This window comes from Oncorhynchus masou, chromosome 29, assembly GCF_036934945.1.
Source record: "Oncorhynchus masou masou isolate Uvic2021 chromosome 29, UVic_Omas_1.1, whole genome shotgun sequence".
NCBI classification, from domain to species: domain Eukaryota; kingdom Metazoa; phylum Chordata; class Actinopteri; order Salmoniformes; family Salmonidae; genus Oncorhynchus; species Oncorhynchus masou.
In genome coordinates, this window is record NC_088240.1 from 4,700,294 (window position 1) to 4,724,709 (window position 24,416).

General features: G+C 44.8%; 1 protein-coding gene across 2 annotated transcripts; it reads left to right on the forward strand.

Moving 5' to 3' along the window:
• The first annotated feature begins 342 nt into the window (after positions 1-342).
• On the forward strand, positions 343-22,444 carry hpxa (hemopexin a). 2 transcript variants are annotated; one of them, XM_064943867.1, is made up of 9 exons: positions 343-536; positions 2,879-2,998; positions 8,742-8,899; positions 10,472-10,625; positions 11,449-11,661; positions 12,216-12,311; positions 20,723-20,853; positions 21,357-21,504; positions 21,734-22,444. In XM_064943867.1, the coding sequence occupies exons 1-9, from the start codon at positions 452-454 to the stop codon at positions 21,961-21,963; spliced, it is 1,335 nt and encodes a 444-aa protein (XP_064799939.1). In that variant the 5' UTR covers positions 343-451; the 3' UTR covers positions 21,964-22,444. The 2 variants fall into 2 exon arrangements, with proteins under 2 accessions (XP_064799939.1, XP_064799938.1); XM_064943866.1 differs by having other exon boundaries at positions 347-536; positions 2,882-2,998.
• Positions 22,445-24,416: the final 1,972 nt, after the last annotated feature.

The window sequence follows — 24,416 nt, forward strand, 5'->3', positions numbered from 1 at the left end:
CCTGACCCCAAGCATGTGCTCTGGAGTCATCCCTGATCAAAAACACTATGTTTGTATATGGATACACTGTCTGCAATGACTTACATAACACTGGACATAAGGCTGGACATCTACCTCTATTGATTCTAGTATCTGATTGAAGGGATGGATTCACCTTGACCAATGGCAGGCACACACACACACAGAATCTCTCCCTGTTTGCGAACGTGTGGGCGTCTTTGTGGGATGGCATGTGACGCCAGGTCTGCCCCCGGCTGTGCTTTGGAGTACACACTCACACACCACACACACACACACCCCACCTCCTTTGCACTACCCACCTGACTCATCCAGTCTTTGTGTCCAAGGTGACAGACAGACAGCCCACAGCCCTGGCTCAGAGATAAAAGACCCGTCCAGCTGCAGACCAGGCACCTTTACCCAGAACTTTCTCCTGGACCCGAAGGACACCATGAAGCTGCTCTCCCAGACGCTGTGTCTGTGCCTGGTGCTGGCTCTCAGCCATGCCCACCACCATGCTGGACATCAAGGGGGAGGTGAGTGTCAGGAGAGGGTATGAAGGGCCCTGTGTTTTTCACTATCATGTGACATAAGATTTCATTCTGTATTTCAAACCTTATCCAGATGTTAGAATTACACCAAAAATGAAAGTGATTGTCTGAGGATGGTGCTGGACCATGTGACATGAAAAGAAAACTGGAAAAAAAAGCTTTAAAGAAAGAAAGAAAGTCTCACATACCAGGCATGTCACATGATGCTGTAAAACCCAGGGACCTAACCAGTGTCCTTGGACAGGGACCTAACCAGTGTCCTTAGACAGGGACCTAACCAGTGTCCTTAGATTACTAAGTGTCCTTGGACAGGGACCTAACCAGTGTGTGTCCTTGGACAGGGACCTAACCAGTGTCCTTAGACAGGGACCTAACCAGTGTCCTTAGATTACTAAGTGTCCTTGGACAGGGACCTAACCAGTGTCCTTGGACAGGGACCTAACCAGTGTCCTTAGATTACTAAGTGTCCTTGGACAGGGACCTAACCAGTGTCCTTGGACAGGGACCTAACCAGTGTCCTTAGATTACTAAGTGTCCTTGGACAGGGACCTAACCAGTGTCCTTAGATTACTAAGTGTCCTTGGACAGGGACATAACCAGTGTCCTTTGATTACTTTTAGCTAGACACTACTCATAGTCCCCAGAAGACAACTAAACCAGTTGACTTTTAGTTTGACTCGTGATGAAATTGCTGAACAATATGATGTTGTTGCCATCTGATGCACATTCAGGTGTCATAACTTAGCACCTGGCAGAGCCGCTCTCTGTCCTAGGCCGTGCCTTGATTGTACTACTGTTGATGAAAACAACAAACAACAACATCTGGGTCAGATGGTTTAGACCCTTTCTTCTTTAAGGTTGCTGCCCCTATCATCGCTATTGCCTATCTCTGACCTTTTTAACCTGTCTCTCCTCTCTGGGGATGTTCCCATTGCTTGGAAGGCAGCCACGGTTTGTCCTTTATTTAAAGGAGGAGATCAAGCTGATCCTAACCGTTACTGGCCTATTTCTATTTTACATTTACATTACATTTAAGTCATTTGGCAGACGCTCACGGTTTCAGGTGTCTCCGGAAGGTGGTGATTGACTCCGCTGTCCTGGCGTCGTGAGGGAGTTTGTTCCACCATTGGTGGGCCAGAGCAGCGAACAGTTTTGACTGGGCTGAGCGGGAACTGTACTTCCTCAGTGGTAGGGAGGCGAGCAGGCCAGAGGTGGATGAACGCAGTGCCCTTGTTTGGGTGTAGGGCCTGATCAGAGCCCTGTTTATCAAAAGTGTTGGAAAAAACTTGTCAATAATCTTTCTTGACATCTACATCTATCTTCTGTCTGGTATGCAATCTGGTTTCCGCTCAGGTTATGGATGTTTCATCTACTGCATCTTTATGTAATACATGTATCACTAGCCACTTTAACTATGCCACTTGGTTTACATACTCATCTCATATGTATATACTGTACTCGATACCATCTACTGTATCTTGCCTGTGCTGCTCTGTACCATCACTCATTCATATATCTTTATGTACATACTCTTTATCCCCTTACACTTGTGATTAAGACAGTAGTTTTGGAATTGTTAGTTAGATTACTTGTTGGTTATTAGTGCATTGTCGGAACTAGAAGCACAAGCATTTCACTACACTCGCATTAACATCTGCTAACCATGTTTGATGTGACAAATTAAATGTGATTTGATTTGAACCTTAAAGGCCCTAAATTGTCACCTTCTAAGCTATGTTGTGTTCATATATTTATTGACTTGTCCAAAGCTTTTGACACGGTAGACCATTCCATTCTTCGGGAGTATTGTTGTCTCTGTGGGGTCTTTGGCCTGGTTTGCTAACTATGCTGATGCGGTATCATTATAAACACTACTATATAAACACCAGTTGTTGTGACAAGATATCGTTATAAACACGACCACATAAACACCTGCTATGCTAAATGAGTGAGACAGGAAGCGAGTTACTAGACGAATGACATGACAATTCATTCAGACCAGCCTTTCTGATTGAAGTTTAGTAACAGCAGAGATTGCAGAGGAAGGGTTGCAAAAAGGGAACAAATGGATGTTTGCCAAGTCCCCCCCCCCTCACCCTCCATCGCCCCCCTGTTCCCCCCTGCCTAGTGACCAGGCAGATTAATTGCCAAAGGCACTTTGTGAACTAGCACATACCTCAAACAAAATTGTATTTTTCCTAGCTAATTTACTTATTGGGAAAAAACTTCCATTTGGGTTTGTCTTAATAAAATCGCCCTAAATCTACTCCGGTGACTGTGTGTGGGATGAAAGAGTGATATTTGATTTAATCCTATGGCTTTCTCAGAAGACGAGGGACACGAGGGACACGACCATGGAGACCATGGTGTTTTGCTCGACCGCTGCCAGGGGATTGAGATGGATGCTGTTGCTGTGACTGAGGAAGGAATCCCTTACTTCTTCAAGGGTGAGTCCGAGACGACTCCTCGTCCTGCTAGAACACACTGTCACTCATTTAGCCGTTGGTCACGAGCAGAGTATGTGAGGGGAGCTGGAGAAGCTGAGTGTTGAGCAACAGAGTATGTGAGGGGAGCTGGAGAAGCTGAGTGTTGAGCAACAGAGTATGTGAGGGGAGCTGGAGAAGCTGAGTGTTGAGCAACAAAGTATGTGAGGGGAGCTGGAGAAGCTGAGTGTTGAGCATCAGAGTATGTGAGGGGAGCTGGAGAAGCTGAGTGTTGAGCATCAGACTGTGTGAGGGGAGCTGGAGAAGCTGAGTGTTGAGCATCAGACTGTGTGAGGGGAGCTGGAGAAGCTGAGCGTTGAGCATCAGAGTGTGTGAGGGGAGCTGGAGAAGCTGAGTGTTGAGCATCAGAGTGTGTGAGGGGAGCTGGAGAAGCTGAGCGTTGAGCATCAGAGTGTGTGAGGGGAGCTGGAGAAGCTGAGTGTTGAGCATCAGAGTATGTGAGGGGAGCTGGAGAAGCTGAGCGTTGAGCAACAGAGTATGTGAGGGGAGCTGGAGAAGCTGAGCGTTGAGCATCAGAGTATGTGAGGGGAGCTGGAGAAGCTGAGTGTTGAGCATCAGAGTATGTGAGCGGAGCTGGAGAAGCTGAGTGTTGAGCATCAGAGTATGTGAGCGGAGCTGAAGAAGCTGAGCGTTGAGCAACAGAGTATGTGAGGGGAGCTGGAGAAGCTGAGCGTTGAGCAACAGAGTATGTGAGCAGAGCTGGAGAAGCTGAGTGTTGAGCGAGATTCACAAACCTCGGCCTTCTCGGACCCTCTGGTTTCGCTCCATTAACTTCAGGAGCTCAGGGCATCCCTGTCCCAGCATGCATCTGTGGTCAACTTGTGTGCAGCTCATAGCTCCCTTGCATTAGCTACTGTCATGCGAATTCTGTAAATATTTTCATAAAGAAACTCATACAAACACACCGGTGCTGAATCAAGGTGATTTACACTTCGATCCCACCGACAGCGTATTTTTCTTAGCAATTTGGTACACCAGAATTACATTCATTTCCAATGAAACGCTACGTTTGCCTTGCAGCATTGCATTGGAGAGGCAGTTGCAGCGTGTTCGGTGGGTGTGGTGCGTGCATGCACGGCGGCAGGGTAGCCTAGTGGTTAGAGCTTTGGACTAGTAACCGCGAAGTTGCAAGTTCAAACCCCCGAGCTGACAAGGTACAAATCTGTCGTTCTGCCCCTGAACAAGGCAGTTAACCCACTGTTCCTAGGCTGTCATTGAAAATAAGAATTTGTTCTTAACTCACTTGCCTGGTTAAATAAATAATACACATTAGATTTATGAAAGGATTGACTGCCACCTGCTGGTACGGTGCTAAACTGTTAGGTTACCAACCAGTCTGCTTTATGACAGTGGTTACATGCTGGCTACATGAAAGGTCCACACCTAAAGAATCATTGACGAAGCTGAAATCACCCTTATACCAAAAGTATAGTGATGTACTTACCATACGTGCATATTTTATTATTATTATTTAACCTTTATTTTACTAGGCAAGTCAGTTAAGAACAAATTCTTATTTACAATGACGGCCTAGGAAAAGTGGGTTAACTGCCTGTTCAGGAGCAGAACGACAGAGTTGTACCTTGTCAGCTCAGGGATTTGAACTTGCGACCTTTCGGTTACTAGTCCAACGCTCTAACCACTAGGCTACCCTGCCGCCCCGGGGTAGCCTATATGCTAAAATAAAGGAATGAGGTAAGTGTGTCATTGTCAAATCTGATCTTTTAAACGTTTCGTTCTTTTTTGATCTAGTATCTATACAAAAGGCCATGATACATGATTTTGACACAATAGTCCTGGAATATTCCCACGTTCATGGAGATTTCCGTTTTGATTGGATTATTTTGGCTAAAAACGTTTAAGACTTACCTATAGAAACATAAAAAAAAAAAACTTTGCATCTCTGCCTAGCCTGGCAAGACTGGCCAAAAGGATGTTAATCATCCCCAGTGGCTCTGTAAGTGTGGAGAGGATGTTCCCTGCTGCCTGCTCTCCAGGTAACATCACATGAGCCTGAAACCCCAGACTGGCCAAAAGGATGTTAATCATCCCCAGTGTCTCTGTAAGTGTGGAGAGGATATTCCCTGTTGCCTGCTCTCCAGGTAACATCACATGAGCCTGAAACCCCAGACTGGCCAAAAGGATGTTAATCATCCCCAGTGGCTCTGTAAGTGTGGAGAGGATATTCCCTGTTGCCTGCTCTCCAGGTAACATCACATGAGCCTGAAACCCCAGACTGGCCAAAAGGATGTTAATCATCCCCAGTGGCTCTGTAAGTGTGGAGAGGATGTTCCCTGTTGCCTGCTCTCCAGGTAACATCACATGAGCCTGAAACCCCAGACTGGCCAAAAGGATGTTAATCATCCCCAGTGGCTCTGTAAGTGTGGAGAGGATATTCCCTGTTGGTTGCTCTCCAGGTAACATCACATGAGCCTGAAACCCCAGACTGGCCAAAAGGATGTTAATCATCCCCAGTGGCTCTGTAAGTGTGGAGAGGATGTTCCCTGTTGCCTGCTCTCCAGGTAACATCACATGAGCCTGAAACCCCAGACTGGCCAAAAGGATGTTAATCATCCCCAGTGGCTCTGTAAGTGTGGAGAGGATATTCCCTGTTGCCTGCTCTCCAGGTAACATCACATGAGCCTGAAACCCCAGACTGGCCAAAAGGATGTTTATCATCCCCAGTGGCTCTGTAAGTGTGGAGAGGATATTCCCTGTTGCCTGCTCTCCAGGTAACATCACATGAGCCTGAAACCCCAGACTGGCCAAAAGGATGTTAATCATCCCCAGTGGCTCTGTAAGTGTGGAGAGGATATTCCCTGTTGGCTGCTCTCCAGGTAACATCACATGAGCCTGAAACCCCAGACTGGCCAAAAGGATGTTTATCATCCCCAGTGGCTCTGTAAGTGTGGAGAGGATGTTCCCTGCTGCCTGCTCTCCAGGTAACATCACATGAGCCTGAAACCCCAGACTGGCCAAAAGGATGTTTATCATCCCCAGTGTCTCTGTAAGTGTGGAGAGGATATTCCCTGTTGGCTGCTCTCCAGGTAACATCACATGAGCCTGAAACCCCAGACTGGCCAGAATCCTGTTTATAAAAATGAATTCAAAAGCCACTAATAAGTCGTTTTTCATTTAATTTGTATTTCATTCTAAATAAGTCAGAGCCTATATGTGCAATTTATAGACTATAATGATTTAATACGACGAAATGTTGTTTAAATGCTGAGAGCTTTTTGTCCCTACCAGTCTATTGTGGCACAACTACCAGTCTATTGTGGCACACCTACCAGTCTATTGTGGCACACCTACCAGTCTATTGTGGCCCTACCAGTCTATTGTGGCACACCTACCCGTCTATTGTGTCCCTACCAGTCTATTGTGGCCCTACCAGTCTATTGTGTCCCTACCAGTCTATTGTGGCACACCTTCCAGTCTATTGTGTCCCTACCAGTCTATTGTGGCACACCTTCCAGTCTATTGTGTCCCTACCAGTCTATTGTGGCACACCTACCAGTCTATTGTGGCACACCTACCAGTCTATTGTGGCACACCTACCAGTCTATTGTGGCACACCTACCAGTCTATTGTGGCACACCTACCAGTCTATTGTGGCGCTACCAGTCTATTGTGGCACACCTACCAGTCTATTGTGGCACAATTGGTTAGTTCAGGTAGTCACAAAAATAGATGTGTGATTTTTAATGAATGAAGCGAATTTGGAGCAGCGTTTTTTGTTGTTGTTGCGGAAAGGATATGGAGAACTGGATTCAATCACCTCTCCATGATTGATGCGCAGGATTTCCAACCGCTCAACTCTGCTCACATACTCTGGTCACAAGTCATGTGCTTTCTGTCATCGGACAGGTGCTCTACAGCAGTAGGCTTCATCAAATCTATTTTATAAAAACCCTTTTTTCCATCATCAGTTGTCACAAAGTTCTTTACAGAAACCCAGGCTAAACCCCCCAGAGAGAAAGTAATGTAGAATCATAGTGGCTCGGATAAACTCCCCTAGAAGGCAGGAACATAGGAAGAAACCTAGAGAAGAGCCATGCTCTGAGGGCTGGCCAGTCCTCTTCTGGCTGTACCGGGTAGACAGGAACTAGAGTCTGAGGGCTGGCCAGTCCTCTACTGGCTGTACTGGGTAGACAGGAACTAGAGTCTGAGGGCTGGCCAGTCCTCTACTGGCTGTACTGGGTAGACAGGAACTAGAGTCTGAGGGCTGGCCAGTCCTCTACTGGCTGTACCGGGTAGACAGGAACCAGGGTCTGAGGGCTGGCCAGTCCTCTACTGGCTGTACTGGGTAGACAGGAACCAGGGTCTGAGGGCTGGCCAGTCCTCTACTGGCTGTACTGGGTAGACAGGAACTAGAGTCTGAGGGCTGGCCAGTCCTCTACTGGCTGTACTGGGTAGACAGGAACTAGAGTCTGAGGGCTGGCCAGTCCTCTACTGGCTGTACCGGGTAGACAGGAACCAGGGTCTGAGGGCTGGCCAGTCCTCTTCTGGCTGTACCGGGTAGACAGGAACTAGAGTCTGAGGGCTGGCCAGTCCTCTACTGGCTGTACTGGGTAGACAGGAACCAGGGTCTGAGGGCTGGCCAGTCCTCTACTGGCTGTACTGGGTAGACAGGAACTAGGGTCTGAGGGCTGGCCAGTCCTCTACTGGCTGTACTGGGTAGACAGGAACCAGGGTCTGAGGGCTGGCCAGTCCTCTACTGGCTGTACTGGGTAGACAGGAACCAGGGTCTGAGGGCTGGCCAGTCCTCTACTGGCTGTACTGGGTAGACAGGAACTAGAGTCTGAGGGCTGGCCAGTCCTCTACTGGCTGTACTGGGTAGACAGGAACTAGAGTCTGAGGGCTGGCCAGTCCTCTACTGGCTGTACCGGGTAGACAGGAACCAGGGTCTGAGGGCTGGCCAGTCCTCTTCTGGCTGTACCGGGTAGACAGGAACTAGAGTCTGAGGGCTGGCCAGTCCTCTACTGGCTGTACTGGGTAGACAGGAACTAGAGTCTGAGGGCTGGCCAGTCCTCTACTGGCTGTACTGGGTAGACAGGAACCAGGGTCTGAGGGCTGGCCAGTCCTCTACTGGCTGTACCGGGTAGACAGGAACCAGGGTCTGAGGGCTGGCCAGTCCTCTTCTGGCTGTACCGGGTAGACAGGAACTAGAGTCTGAGGGCTGGCCAGTCCTCTACTGGCTGTACTGGGTAGACAGGAACTAGAGTCTGAGGGCTGGCCAGTCCTCTACTGGCTGTACTGGGTAGACAGGAACCAGGGTCTGAGGGCTGGCCAGTCCTCTTCTGGCTGTACCGGGTAGACAGGAACTAGGGTCTGAGGGCTGGCCAGTCCTCTTCTGGCTGTACTGGGTAGACAGGAACCAGGGTCTGAGGGCTGGCCAGTCCTCTACTGGCTGTACCGGGTAGACAGGAACCAGGGTCTGAGGGCTGGCCAGTCCTCTACTGGCTGTACCGGGTAGAGAGGAACCAGGGTCTGAGGGCTGGCCAGTCCTCTACTGGCTGTACTGGGTAGAGAGGAACCAGACTCCAAGGGGTGTCCAATCCACATTGTCTAGCTATTAATGCATACTGAATCAGTTCTGTAAGCAAGTTGAGGAAACTCTGGCTGGCTCTGTGGAATGTCCTTTTCTCTGTTCCCATGGTGGTTGACTAAATGTGTTCCCTGCCAGGTGACCATGTGTTCAAGGGTTTCCATGGGAAAGCCGAGCTTTCCAACCAATCATTCGCTGAGCTGGATGACCATCACCATCTGGGGCACGTGGACGCTGCCTTCCTCATGCACTTTCCAGACAAACCCACTGAGCATGACCACATCTTCTTCATGCTGGTACAGTCCATACCTTAACAACACCTGGTACAGTCCATACCTTAACAACACCTGGTACAGTCCATATATACTGCATCCCTTAGAAACGCTTGATACAGTCCATATATACTGCATACCTTAGAAACACTTGGTACAGTCCAAATATACTGCATACCTTAGAAACACTTGGTACAGTCCATATATACTGCATACCTTAGAAACGCTTGGTACAGTCCGTATATACTGCATCCCGTAGAAACACTTGGTACAGTCCATATATACTGCATACCTTAGAAACACTTGGTACAGTCCATATATACTTCATACCTTAGAAACACTTGGTACAGTCCATATATACTGCATCCCTCCTACAATAACTCATAAAAGTTCTAATGTTGTTCTAAAGAACTCATACATGTTCTAATGTTGTTCTGAAAAACTCATACATGTTCTAATGTTGTTCTAAAGAACTCATACATGTTCTAATGTTGTTCTAAAGAACTCATACATGTTCTAATGTTGTTCTGAAGAACACATACATGTTCTAATGTTGTTCTAAAGAACTCATATACGTTCTAATGTTGTTCTAAAGAACACATACTTGTTCTAATGTTGTTCTAAAGAACTCATACATGTTCTAATGTTGTTCTAAAGAACACATACATGTTCTAATGTTGTTCTGAAGAACTCATATATGTTCTAATGTTGTTCTAAAGAACTCATACATGTTCTAATGTTGTTCTAAAGAACTCATACATGTTCCAATATTGTTCTAAAGAACACATACATGTTCTAATGTTGTTCTAAAGAACACATGCATGTTTTAATGTAGTGCTAAAGACCTCATACATGTTCTAATGTTGTTCTAAAGACCTCATACATGTTCATGAAAGTTATAATTAACATTTCAAATTCCCCTCCAATAAGGACTCATAAAAGTTATATTGTCGCTCTGAGTAGAGGATGAGTAGAGGATGAGTTTCTCTGAGTAGAGGATGGATGAGTAGAGGATGAGTTTCTCTGAGTAGAGGATGGATGAGTAGAGGATGAGTTGCTCTGAGTAGAAGATGAGTACAGGATGAGTTTCTCTGAGTAGAGGATGAGTAAAGGATGAGTAGAGGATGATTAGAGGATGAGTTGCTCTGAGTAGAGGATGAGTTTATCTGAGTATAGGATGAGTTTCTCTGAGTAGAGGATGAGTTGAGGATGAGTTTCTCTGAGTAGAAGGTGAGTAGAGGATGAGTTTCTCTGAGTAGAGGATGAGTTTCTCTGAGTAGAGGATGAGTAGAGGATGAGTTTCTCTGAGTAGAGGATGAGTAGAGGATGAGTTTCTCTGAGTAGAGGATGAGTAAAGGATGAGTAGAGGATGATTAGAGGATGAGTTGCTCTGAGTATAGGATGAGTTGCTCTGAGTAGAGGATTACATTCTCTGAGTAGCGGATGAGTAGAGGATGAGTTGCTCTGACTAGATATATATTTCATATTATTCATATTATCCACTAAAGAAGCCAGGGCCTAAATCCACTTTTATTTATTAGCTCACTAACTGAGGTGGCTGACCTCTGACCTCTGTCCTGTGTTGCTCTGGTGCAGGACACTAAAGTCTTCAGTTTCTACAAACACCAACTGGAGATGGGCTTCCCCAAGGACATCTCTGAGGTGTTCCCTGGTATCCCTGACCACCTGGACGCTGCTGTGGTGTGTCCCGCTCCCGACTGTGAGGAAGACGCCGTCATCTTCTTCAAGGGTGAGTCGATATCTCGATATTGTGTGATCGATCTTGTTGCAAGGAAACTCCCCCCCCCCCCAAAAAATACCTATGGAAGATTACAAGGTATTATAAAGGCCCTGAAAAAAAGATTGCCACCGTGTGGTGGTTGCCGATAGAGATGTCGGTTTAGAGTACAGGGTGATCCCTATGTGTTACCATATGCTTATTACCAGTCAATACTATTAGCACCGCCAATGCTACTATATCCATTACTACTGTGTGTTAGCCCATTGCTATACCATTGCTGCTTTGTATATATCACATTGCTAGTACTAATGTATAGCCAACACTGCTGATACTCTGTTGTAATATACAGTATATTATCTGTTTCTTCTGTTCCATTACACTACCACTATACACTATCACGTTCACTTCTACCTAGTTCACTTCCTGTTTGCTGCATGTGCCTGTCATGAGTGTGGCAATAAACATGTGTTCTGGACACTACTGGTCTCCTACTGGTCATTTCCAGTAGGCCCAGATCTGGTCCAAGCTTGTGCATCCAGGATCTGGCACTGAATCTGGTGTTGTCAAGTCCACGCCCGAGCAGATCTGCAAGTACAAGACCAGCATCGGAGTTGAGTCCGGTGATGGCTGGTCCAAGAGCGACACTAGGTGGAGTGTCTTTTGAGGTGCTGGCTTGGGCACCGATGGCTGCAGGTCTGGAGGTGAAGCAGGCTGGAGGGCTGGCGACGTCTCCACTTGCTCTGTTGGTCGCACGGCAGTCTGTAACACTGGTTACGGTTTATCTGGCTCAGCAGCTGCTCCTGTTAAAATTGTCCATATCATTTATTCCCAGGTGATGAAATCTACCATTACAATGTGAAGACGAAGAAGGTTGAGGAGAAAAAGTTTGAGGGAATGCCCAACTGCACCAGTGCATTCCGCTTCATGGAGCATTACTACTGTTTCCATGGACACCAGTTCTCCAAGTTTGACCCTAAGACAGGGGAGGTGCACGGGAGATACCCCAAGGAGGCCCGCGATTACTTCATGAAGTGCTCCAAGTTCGGTGAGAGACAAAAGACAACAGCAAGATTTTGTGTTGGAGAGAGAGAGAGATTAAGAGAGAGAGAGGGGGGGGGGAAGAGAGAGGGAGAGAGAGGGAGAGAGAGAGAAAGAGAGAGGGGGGGAAAGAGCGAGAGAGAGAAAGAGAGAGAGAGAGAGAGGGAGAGAGAGAAGGGGGGAAGAGAGAGGGAGAGAGGTGGAGAGGGAGAGAGAGAGAGAGAGAGAGAAGGAGAAAGAGAGAAGGTGGGAGAGAGAGAGAGACAGAGAGGAAGTGAGAGGGAGAGAGAGAGGGGGGAGAGAGAGGGAGCAAAAGGGAGAGAGAGAGAGAGAGAGAGAGAGAGAGAGAGAGAGAGAGAGAGAGAGGGGAGAGAGAGGGGAGAGAGAGGTAGAGGGGGAGAGAGAGAAGGGGGGAAGAGAGAGAGAGGGGGGGGCGATAACGAGAGAGAGAGAAAGAGAGAGAGAGAGAGAGAGATTGTAGTCTCCTCATCACACCAAACCTGAGAAGGAATAATATCTAACACAAACAGCTCACGCTCCAGTATTGTGTCTCTGCTGCAGGAGACACCACAGACCACATCGAGAGAGAGCGTTGCAGCCGTGTGCACCTGGACGCCATCACCTCTGACGACGCCGGAAACATCTACGCCTTCAGAGGTCAGACCACTGTTTCTTACTGTAGCTGGATGTCTTACTGCAATATTACCACGTAAAATAGGCAAATTACTGCAATATTACCACATAAAACAGTCAAATTACTGCAATATTACCACATAAAATAGGCAAATTACTGCAATATTACCACATAAAACAGTCAAATTACTGCAAAATTACCACGTAAAATAGGCAAATTACTGCAATATTACCACATAAAATAGGCAAATTACTGCAATATTACCACGTAAAACAGTCAAAATACTACAATATTACCACGTAAAACAGTCAAATTACTGCAATATTACCACGTAAAACAGGCAAATTACTGCAATATTACCACATAAAACAGTCAAATTACTGCAATATTACCACGTAAAACAGGCAAATTACTACAATATTACCACGTAAAACAGGCAAATTACTGCAATATTACCACGTAAAACAGTCAAATTACTGCAATATTACCACATAAAACAGTCAAATTACTGCAATATTACCACATAAAACAGTCAAATTCCTGCAATATTACCACGTAAAATAGGCAAATTACTGCAATATTACCACGTAAAACAGTCAAATTACTGCAATATTACCACATAAAACAGTCAAATTACTGCAATATTACCACATAAAACAGTCAAATTACTGCAATATTACCACATAAAACAGTCAAATTACTGCAATATTACCACGTAAAACAGGCAAATTACTACAATATTACCACGTAAAACAGGTAAATTACTGCAATATTACCACGTAAAACAGTCAAATTACTGCAATATTACCACATAAAACAGTCAAATTACTGCAATATTACCACATAAAACAGTCAAATTACTGCAATATTACCACGTAAAACAGTCAAATTACTGCAATATTACCACATAAAACAGTCAAATTACTGCAATATTACCACATAAAACAGTCAAATTACTGCAATATTACCACGTAAAATAGGCAAATTACTGCAATATTACCACATAAAATAGGCAAATTACTGCAATATTACCACGTAAAACAGTCAAAATACTACAATATTACCACGTAAAACAGTCAAATTACTGCAATATTACCACGTAAAACAGTCAAATTACTGCAATATTACCACATAAAACAGTCAAATTACTGCAATATTACCACATAAAACAGTCAAATTACTGCAATATTACCACGTAAAATAGGCAAATTACTGCAATATTACCACATAAAACAGTCAAATTACTGCAATATTACCACATAAAATAGGCAAATTACTGCAATATTACCACATAAAACAGTCAAATTACTGCAAAATTACCACGTAAAATAGGCAAATTACTGCAATATTACCACATAAAATAGGCAAATTACTGCAATATTACCACGTAAAACAGTCAAAATACTACAATATTACCACGTAAAACAGTCAAATTACTGCAATATTACCACGTAAAACAGGCAAATTACTGCAATATTACCACATAAAACAGTCAAATTACTGCAATATTACCACGTAAAACAGGCAAATTACTACAATATTACCACGTAAAACAGGCAAATTACTGCAATATTACCACGTAAAACAGTCAAATTACTGCAATATTACCACATAAAACAGTCAAATTACTGCAATATTACCACATAAAACAGTCAAATTCCTGCAATATTACCACGTAAAATAGGCAAATTACTGCAATATTACCACGTAAAACAGTCAAATTACTGCAATATTACCACATAAAACAGTCAAATTACTGCAATATTACCACATAAAACAGTCAAATTACTGCAATATTACCACATAAAACAGTCAAATTACTGCAATATTACCACGTAAAACAGGCAAATTACTACAATATTACCACGTAAAACAGGTAAATTACTGCAATATTACCACGTAAAACAGTCAAATTACTGCAATATTACCACATAAAACAGTCAAATTACTGCAATATTACCACATAAAACAGTCAAATTACTGCAATATTACCACGTAAAACAGTCAAATTACTGCAATATTACCACATAAAACAGTCAAATTACTGCAATATTACCACATAAAACAGTCAAATTACTGCAATATTACCACGTAAAATAGGCAAATTACTGCAATATTACCACATAAAATAGGCAAATTACTGCAATATTACCACGTAAAACAGTCAAATACTACAATATTACCACGTAAAACAGTCAAATTACTGCAATATTACCACGTAAAACAGTCAAATTACTGCAATATTACCACATAAAACAGTCAAATTACTGCAATATTACCACATAAAACAGTCAAATTACTGCAATATTACCACGTAAAATAGGCAAATTACTGCAATATTACCACATAAAACAGTCAAATTACTGCAATATTACCACATAAAATAGGCAAATTACTGCAATATTACCACATAAAACAGTCAAATTACTGCAAAATTACCACGTAAAATAGGCAAATTACTGCAATATTACCACATAAAATAGGCAAATTACTGCAATATTACCACGTAAAACAGTCAAAATACTACAATATTACCACGTAAAACAGTCAAATTACTGCAATATTACCACGTAAAACAGGCAAATTACTGCAATATTACCACATAAAACAGTCAAATTACTGCAATATTACCACGTAAAACAGGCAAATTACTACAATATTACCACGTAAAACAGGCAAATTACTGCAATATTACCACGTAAAACAGTCAAATTACTGCAATATTACCACATAAAACAGTCAAATTACTGCAATATTACCACATAAAACAGTCAAATTCCTGCAATATTACCACGTAAAATAGGCAAATTACTGCAATATTACCACATAAAACAGTCAAATTACTGCAATATTACCACATAAAATAGGCAAATTACTGCAATATTACCACATAAAACAGTCAAATTACTGCAATATTACCACGTAAAATAGGCAAATTACTGCAATATTACCACATAAAATAGGCAAATTACTGCAATATTACCACGTAAAACAGTCAAATTACTGCAATATTACCACATAAAACAGTCAAATTACTGCAATATTACCACATAAAACAGTCAAATTACTGCAATATTACCACATAAAACAGTCAAATTACTGCAATATTACCACGTAAAACAGGCAAATTACTACAATATTACCACGTAAAACAGGCAAATTACTGCAATATTACCACGTAAAACAGTCAAATTACTGCAATATTACCACATAAAACAGTCAAATTACTGCAATATTACCACATAAAACAGTCAAATTATTGCAATATTACCACGTAAAATAGGCAAATTACTGCAATATTACCACATAAAACAGTCAAATTACTGCAATATTACCACATAAAATAGGCAAATTACTGCAATATTACCACATAAAACAGTCAAATTACTGCAATATTACCACGTAAAATAGGCAAATTACTGCAATATTACCACATAAAATAGGCAAATTACTGCAATATTACCACGTAAAACAGTCAAATTACTGCAATATTACCACATAAAACAGTCAAATTACTGCAATATTACCACATAAAACAGTCAAATTATTGCAATATTACCACGTAAAATAGGCAAATTACTGCAATATTACCACATAAAACAGTCAAATTACTGCAATATTACCACATAAAATAGGCAAATTACTGCAATATTACCACATAAAACAGTCAAATTACTGCAATATTACCACGTAAAATAGGCAAATTACTGCAATATTACCACATAAAATAGGCAAATTACTGCAATATTACCACGTAAAACAGTCAAATTACTGCAATATTACCACATAAAACAGTCAAATTACTGCAATATTACCACATAAAACAGTCAAATTACTGCAATATTACCACATAAAACAGTCAAATTACTGCAATATTACCACGTAAAACAGGCAAATTACTACAATATTACCACGTAAAACAGGCAAATTACTGCAATATTACCACGTAAAACAGTCAAATTACTGCAATATTACCACATAAAACAGTCAAATTACTGCAATATTACCACATAAAACAGTCAAATTATTGCAATATTACAACATAAAACAGTCTAAATACTGCAATATTACCACATAAAACAGTGACATCACCGCACTACAAAACAATCATCAAACTTTTACTGATAAAATGATCCAATCAATCTTCACAGATTTCTATACAAAATGTCAGAATCGCTGTAGCAAAACAAAGCAACTATCACAAACAAATCGATACGATATCCTGAAGGGATCGATAGACATCCTGAAGGGATCGATAGACATCCTGAAGGGATCGATACGACATCCTGAAGGGATCGATACGACATCCTGAAGGGATCGATACGACATCCTGAAGGGATCGATAGACATCCTGAAGGGATCGATAGACATCCTGGAGGGATCGATAGACATCCTGAAGGGATCGATACGACATCCTGAAGGGATCGATAGACATCCTGGAGGGATCGATACGACATCCTGGAGGGATCGATACGACATCCTGGAGGGATCGATACGACATCCTGAAGGGATCGATAGACATCCTGAAGGGATCGATACGACATCCTGGAGGGATCGATAGACATCCTGAAGGGATCGATACGACATCCTGAAGGGATCGATACGACATCCTGGAGGGATCGATAGACATCCTGAAGGGATCGATACGACATCCTGAAGGGATCGATACGACATCCTGAAGGGATCGATACGACATCCTGAAGGGATCGATAGACATCCTGGAGGGATCGATACGACATCCTGGAGGGATCGATAGACATCCTGAAGGGATCGATACGACATCCTGAAGGGATCGATAGACATCCTGGAGGGATCGATACGACATCCTGAAGGGATCGATACGACATCCTGAAGGGATCGATACGACATCCTGAAGGGATCGATAGACATCCTGAAGGGATCGATACGACATCCTGAAGGGATCGATACGACATCCTGAAGGGATCGATACGACATCCTGGAGGGATCGATAGACATCCTGAAGGGATCGATAGACATCCTGAAGGGATCGATACGACATCCTGGAGGGATCGATAGACATCCTGGAGGGATCGATACGACATCCTGAAGGGATCGATAGACATCCTGAAGGGATCGATACGACATCCTGGAGGGATCGATACGACATCCTGGAGGGATCGATAGACATCCTGGAGGGATCGATACGACATCCTGAAGGGATCGATAGACATCCTGAAGGGATCGATAGACATCCTGAAGGGATCGATACGACATCCTGGAGGGATCAATAGACATCCTGAAGGGATCGATACGACATCCTGAAGGGATCGATAGACATCCTGAAGGGATCGATAGACATCCTGAAGGGATTGATAGACATCCTGAAGGGATCGATAGACATCCTGAAGGGATCGATAGACATCCTGAAGGGATCGATAGACATCCTGAAGGGATCGATAGACATCCTGGAGGGATCGATAAACATCCTGGAGGGATCGATAGACATCCTGGAGGGATCGATACGACATCCTGGAGGGATCGATACGACATCCTGAAGGGATCGATACGACATCCTGAAGGGATCGATAGACATCCTGGAGGGATCGATACGACATCCTGGAGGGATCGATACGACATCCTGGAGGGATCGATAGACATCCTGAAGGGATCGATAGACATCCTGGAGGGATCGATACGACATCCTGAAGGGATCGATAGACATCCTGAAGGGATCGATAAACATCCTGGAGGGATCGATACGACATCCTGAAGGGATCGATACGACATCCTGAAGGGATCGATAGACATCCTGAAGGGATCGATACGACATCCTAAAGGGATCGATAGACATCCTGAAGGGATCGATAGACATCCTGGAGGGATCGATACGACATCCTGGAGGGATCGCTACGACATCCTGAAGGGATCGATAGACATCCTGGAGGGATCGATAGACATCCTGGAGGGATAGATAGACATCCTGAAGGGATCGATAGACATCCTGGAGGGATCGATACGACATCCTGGAGGGATCGCTACGACATCCTGAAGGGATCGATACGACATCCTGAAGGGATCGATCATCCTGGAGGGATCGATAGACATCCTGGAGGGATCGATCCATCCTGAAGGGATCGATCGACATCCTGAAGGGATCGATACGACATCCTGAAGGGATCGATAGACATCCTGAAGGGATCCTGGAGGGATCGACATCCTGAAGAAGGGATCGATACGACATCCTGGAGGGATCGATAGACATCCTGAAGGGATCGATACGACATCCTGAAGGGATCCATCCTGAAGGGATCGATCCTGAAGGGATCGACATCCTGGAGGGATCGATACGACATCCTGGAGGGATCGATAGACATCCTGAAGGGATCGATCGACATCCTGAAGGGATCGATAGACATCCTGAAGGGATCGATACGACATCCTGAAGGGATCGATAGACATCCTGAAGGGATCGATCGACATCCTGAAGGGATCGATAGACATCCTGACATCCTGAAGGGATCGATACGACATCCTGGAGGGATCGATAGACATCCTGAAGGGATCGATAGACATCCTGAAGGGATCGATACGACATCCTGGAGGGATCGATAGACATCCTGGAGGGATCGATACGACATCCTGAAGGGATCGATAGACATCCTGAAGGGATCGATACGACATCCTGGAGGGATCGATACGACATCCTGGAGGGATCGATAGACATCCTGGAGGGATCGATACGACATCCTGAAGGGATCGATAGACATCCTGAAGGGATCGATAGACATCCTGAAGGGATCGATACGACATCCTGGAGGGATCAATAGACATCCTGAAGGGATCGATAGACATCCTGAAGGGATCGATAGACATCCTGGAGGGATCGATACGACATCCTGGAGGGATCGATACGACATCCTGAAGGGATCGATAGACATCCTGAAGGGATCGATAGACATCCTGAAGGGATCGATAGACATCCTGGAGGGATCGATAAACATCCTGGAGGGATCGATAGACATCCTGGAGGGATCGATACGACATCCTGGAGGGATCGATACGACATCCTGAAGGGATCGATACGACATCCTGAAGGGATCGATAGACATCCTGGAGGGATCGATACGACATCCTGGAGGGATCGATACGACATCCTGGAGGGATCGATAGACATCCTGAAGGGATCGATAGACATCCTGGAGGGATCGATACGACATCCTGAAGGGATCGATAGACATCCTGAAGGGATCGATAAACATCCTGGAGGGATCGATACGACATCCTGAAGGGATCGATACGACATCCTGAAGGGATCGATAGACATCCTGAAGGGATCGATACGACATCCTAAAGGGATCGATAGACATCCTGAAGGGATCGATAGACATCCTGGAGGGATCGATACGACATCCTGGAGGGATCGCTACGACATCCTGAAGGGATCGATAGACATCCTGGAGGGATCGATAGACATCCTGGAGGGATAGATAGACATCCTGAAGGGATCGATAGACATCCTGGAGGGATCGATACGACATCCTGGAGGGATCGCTACGACATCCTGAAGGGATCGATACGACATCCTGAAGGGATCGATACGACATCCTGAAGGGATCGATAGACATCCTGGAGGGATCGATACGACATCCTGAAGGGATCGATACGACATCCTGAAGGGATCGATACGACATCCTGAAGGGATCGATACGACATCCTGAAGGGATCGATACGACATCCTGAAGGGATCGATACGACATCCTGAAGGGATCGATAGACATCCTGAAGGGATCGATAGACATCCTGGAGGGATCGATACGACATCCTGGAGGGATCGATAGACATCCTGAAGGGATCGATAGACATCCTGAAGGGATCGATAGACATCCTGGAGGGATCGATAAACATCCTGGAGGGATCGATAGACATCCTGGAGGGATCGATAGACATCCTGGAGGGATCGATAGACATCCTGGAGGGATCGATAGACATCCTGGAGGGATCGATAGACATCCTGGAGGGATCGATAGACATCCTGGAGGGATCGATACGACATCCTGGAGGGATCGATAGACATCCTGGAGGGATCGATAGACATCCTGGAGGGATCGATAGACATCCTGAAGGGATCGATAGACATCCTGAAGGGATCGATACGACATCCTGGAGGGATCGATACGACATCCTGGAGGGATCGATACGACATCCTGGAGGGATCGATACGACATCCTGAAGGGATCGATAGACATCCTGAAGGGATCGATACGACATCCTGGAAGGATCGATAAACATCCTGGAGGGATCGATACGACATCTTGAAGGGATCGATTGTCTAAGTCTAATTCCGGTTGAAATTATCTCATTTCATCGTGCATTTTGAGATTGCTGTTGTGTTTAAAAAAATATTTTTTAAACTAATAATATGTTCCTCTTATTTCTCTCCTACTAACCTCTCCTCCCGACCCTTGACCTTTAGGCCACCACTTCCTGGAGCAAGATGCTGGCAACGACACGTGGGCAGCCGACACCATCGAGAGCGACTTCAAGGAGCTGCACAGCGAGGTGGATGCCACCTTCTCCTATGAAAACCACCTCTACATGGTCAAGGTAAGCTACTGTCGTTTGCTACAGACACCCACGCATGCACGTACGCACGCACACACGCACACCTTGGACAGAAGAAGGCAGACATAAAGAGATCAGGAAGAGGTCAGGAAGAGGTCAGGAAGAGGTCAGGAAGAGGTCAGGAGAAGGGATTTGTTAGCTGGACTCGTAACAAGACCCTGGATGAGCTCCCGCTCTAACCCCAGCGATTTATTGACATACATTTTGACATTCAGCATCGCCAGGTTTTATGAATGAGACGTAACTGGTTCAATCAAGCCCCAGTACATTAGCTGTGGGTTTGATGGTTAATTATAGAACCGTGTTCATGTCTGTATCTATGTAATGTATTGCACCAAACACTTTACAAAAATACATACATGTACACATTTTAAAACTAGTCAAGAGATAATACAATTAAGTCAATACATCATTTCCTTTAAGCTGTCAAATAAAATCACTAGATCAATCAAATCATAAACCGACACTTCTCTCATTGTGTGCAGGATGACATGGTGTACGTTTACAAAGTTGGGGAGCCCCACACCCACCTGGACGGGTACCCCAAACCCTTGAAGGAGGTGCTGGGAGTGGAGGGCCCTATCGACGCGGCCTTCGTGTGTCAGGACCACCACATCGCTCACGTCATTAAAGGTAAACGTGTGACCGATATTCACCTACATTACCAACTACATGGGCAATCTCTTCAGCCAAGTTCAAACGCAACAAATCAACATGGACATACTCACGGTGCAATACAAACGAAGGCCAATAGATGGGGACATAGTCCCACTGACAGGTAGTCCCCGAAAACGTGTGTCACTCAGAGATGGGCATAAATGAGAGACGGATGCATTGATTGAGCTTCTCCCCCCCATCCCAGGTCAGACAGTCTACGATGTTGACCTGAAGGCCTCCCCACCTGTTCCAGTTAAAGAAGGCTCCTTGACCCTCTTCAACAAGGTGGACGCTGCCATGTGTGGCCCAGAGGGCGTGAAGTTGTTCAAGGGAAACCACTACTTCCACTTTCAGAGCGTCAAGGTCATGCTGATGGCCAAGGCTATTCCCGAGGAGCACAAGACAGCCCTGGAGCTGTTTGGCTGTGACCACTAGAGGCTGAGAGAGTAGAGAGAATCAAGTTATGTACAACAACAACAACAACAATAAAAACAGCAGCAGCAGAAGCAGCAACAACAACAACAACAACAACAACAACAACAACAACAACAATAAAAACAGCAGCAGCAGAAGCAGCAGCAACAACAACAACAACAACAATAAAAACAGCAGCAGCAGAAGCAGCAACAACAACAACAACAACCAAGTGGTTCGTCCACCACGTCACTATAGTCATTATGATGTCATTCTCCTCTTCCTTTAAACTGATATATATCGACTGTCTCTTACCTCCAACACACATTGCGTTGTCTATTGTCCCTCTTAATGTGCTGCGGTTTTCCCCCTATGAGCCAGTGTCATTGTGCTTATGGTCCCAAAAGGTTGTCATGGAAGGTTATCGAGGGCATAGAATTCTTCTGAATAATGTTCTATAGTGTTGTTCTATAATAAAGATAAGTGACAACACCCAACAGAACTTGTCTAATTTGACTGGTTTCTATTTCTGTTTCCATCTCTATTTTCAAATACCCTTGTTGAGATTGATTCATATGAAAGATTGGCATAAAGATTCAAGATATTAGTATAATTATATAAGTGTCAAATGATCCATCACTTTTTATGTCTGATTTTTTTTTTTGGGGGGGGGGGTCTATTGACATGGCGAGTCTGTGTACATTTTGCAGAAGGTCAATTATTGTATGCGTTGTCATCACTGGGCCACATGGGGGTGTTGTAGCCTTGTGAAATCATTGATAGACGGACAATTATCAAATAAGAATATACCGTAATTACGGCTATATGCTGTTCATTTTTTATTTGGTTTATGTCGAGGGGACCAGATATGAGAGCTAATACAAGCACTTTTCAAACCCTACGGTAATTATCAAACTAGTTGAAAGATTTTCCAGGTGAAATCTAAATTCATGTGACAGAAAATAAACGATTCACCGTCAGGTTACTAATAACATTTTACAGACGCAAAACATCTTGTTGTATTTTCATTGCATGATAGCTAGCTAAAATAATTTCATGTTTGGCATAGCTAGTTATCCCTGCACGACTACTGAAACCTGCGACATGAGCTGCCACATTTGTTGTTCACTTTCCAGTGTCGAGTGCATTTGTCTACAAGCAGTTGCCTAGAAACCTGACGTTGAATTTCATTGAATTCTATGTCGGGCAGAAATCAGTTTTTGATTCAAGAAAGTTTCCTTTCATGACCTCTACAAGCCACAAGGTAGAGGTGTAGATGTACACCACTGATGTGTTCCAGATGTTCGTATGTCATCGCCCCGGGAAGAGAGCGCCAGTGGAGAACGAGTCTCTGATCTGGCCAAACTGACCATCGCTAGGGGCAACGTCTCTGATCTGGCAAAACTGACCATCGCTAGGGGCAACGTCTCTGATCTGGCCAAACTGACCATCGCTATGGGGCAACGTCTCTGATCTGGCCAAACTGACCATCGCTAGGGGCAACGTCTCTGATCTGGCCAAACTGACCATCGCTAGGGGCAACGTAGCTGATCTGGCCAAACTGACCATCGCTAGGGGCAACGTCTCTGATCTGGCCAAACTGACCATCGCTAGGGGCAATGTCTCTGATCTGGCCAAACTGACCATCGCTAGGGGCAACGTCTCTGATCTGACCAAACTGACCATCGCTAGGGGCAACGTCTCTGATCTGACCAAACTGACCGTCGCTAGGGGCAACGTCTCTGATCTGACCAAACTGACCATCGCTAGGGGCAACGTCTCTGATCTGGCCAAACTGATCATCGCTTGGGGCAACGTCTCTGATCTGACCAAACTGACCGTCGCTAGGGGCAACGTCTCTGATCTGGCCAAACTGACCATCGCTAGGGGCAACGTCTCTGATCTGACCAAACTGACCGTCGCTAGGGGCAACGTCACTGATCTGGCCAAACTGACCATCGCTAGGGGCAACGTCTCTGATCTGACCAAACTGACCGTCGCTAGGGGCAACGTCTCTGATCTGGCCAAACTGACCATCGCTTGGGGCAACGTCTCTGATCTGACCAAACTGACCATCGCTAGGGGCAACGTCTCTGATCTGGCCAATCTAACCGTCGCTAGGGGCAACGTCTCTGATCTGGCCAAATTGACCATCGCTTGAGGCAACGTCTCTGATCTGGCCAAACTGACCATCGCTAGGGGCAACGTCTCTGATCTGGCCAAATTGACCATCGCTTGGGGCAACGTCTCTGATCTGGCCAAACTGACCATCGCTAGGGACAACATCTCTGATCTGACCAAACTGACCATCGCTAGGAGCAACGTCTCTGATCAGGCCAAACTGACCATTGCTCGGGGCAACGTCTCTGATCTGGCCAAACTAACCATCGCTTGGGGCAACGTCTCTGATCTGGCCAAACTGACCATCGCTAGGGGCAACGTCGCTGATCTGGCCAAACTGACCATCGCTTGGG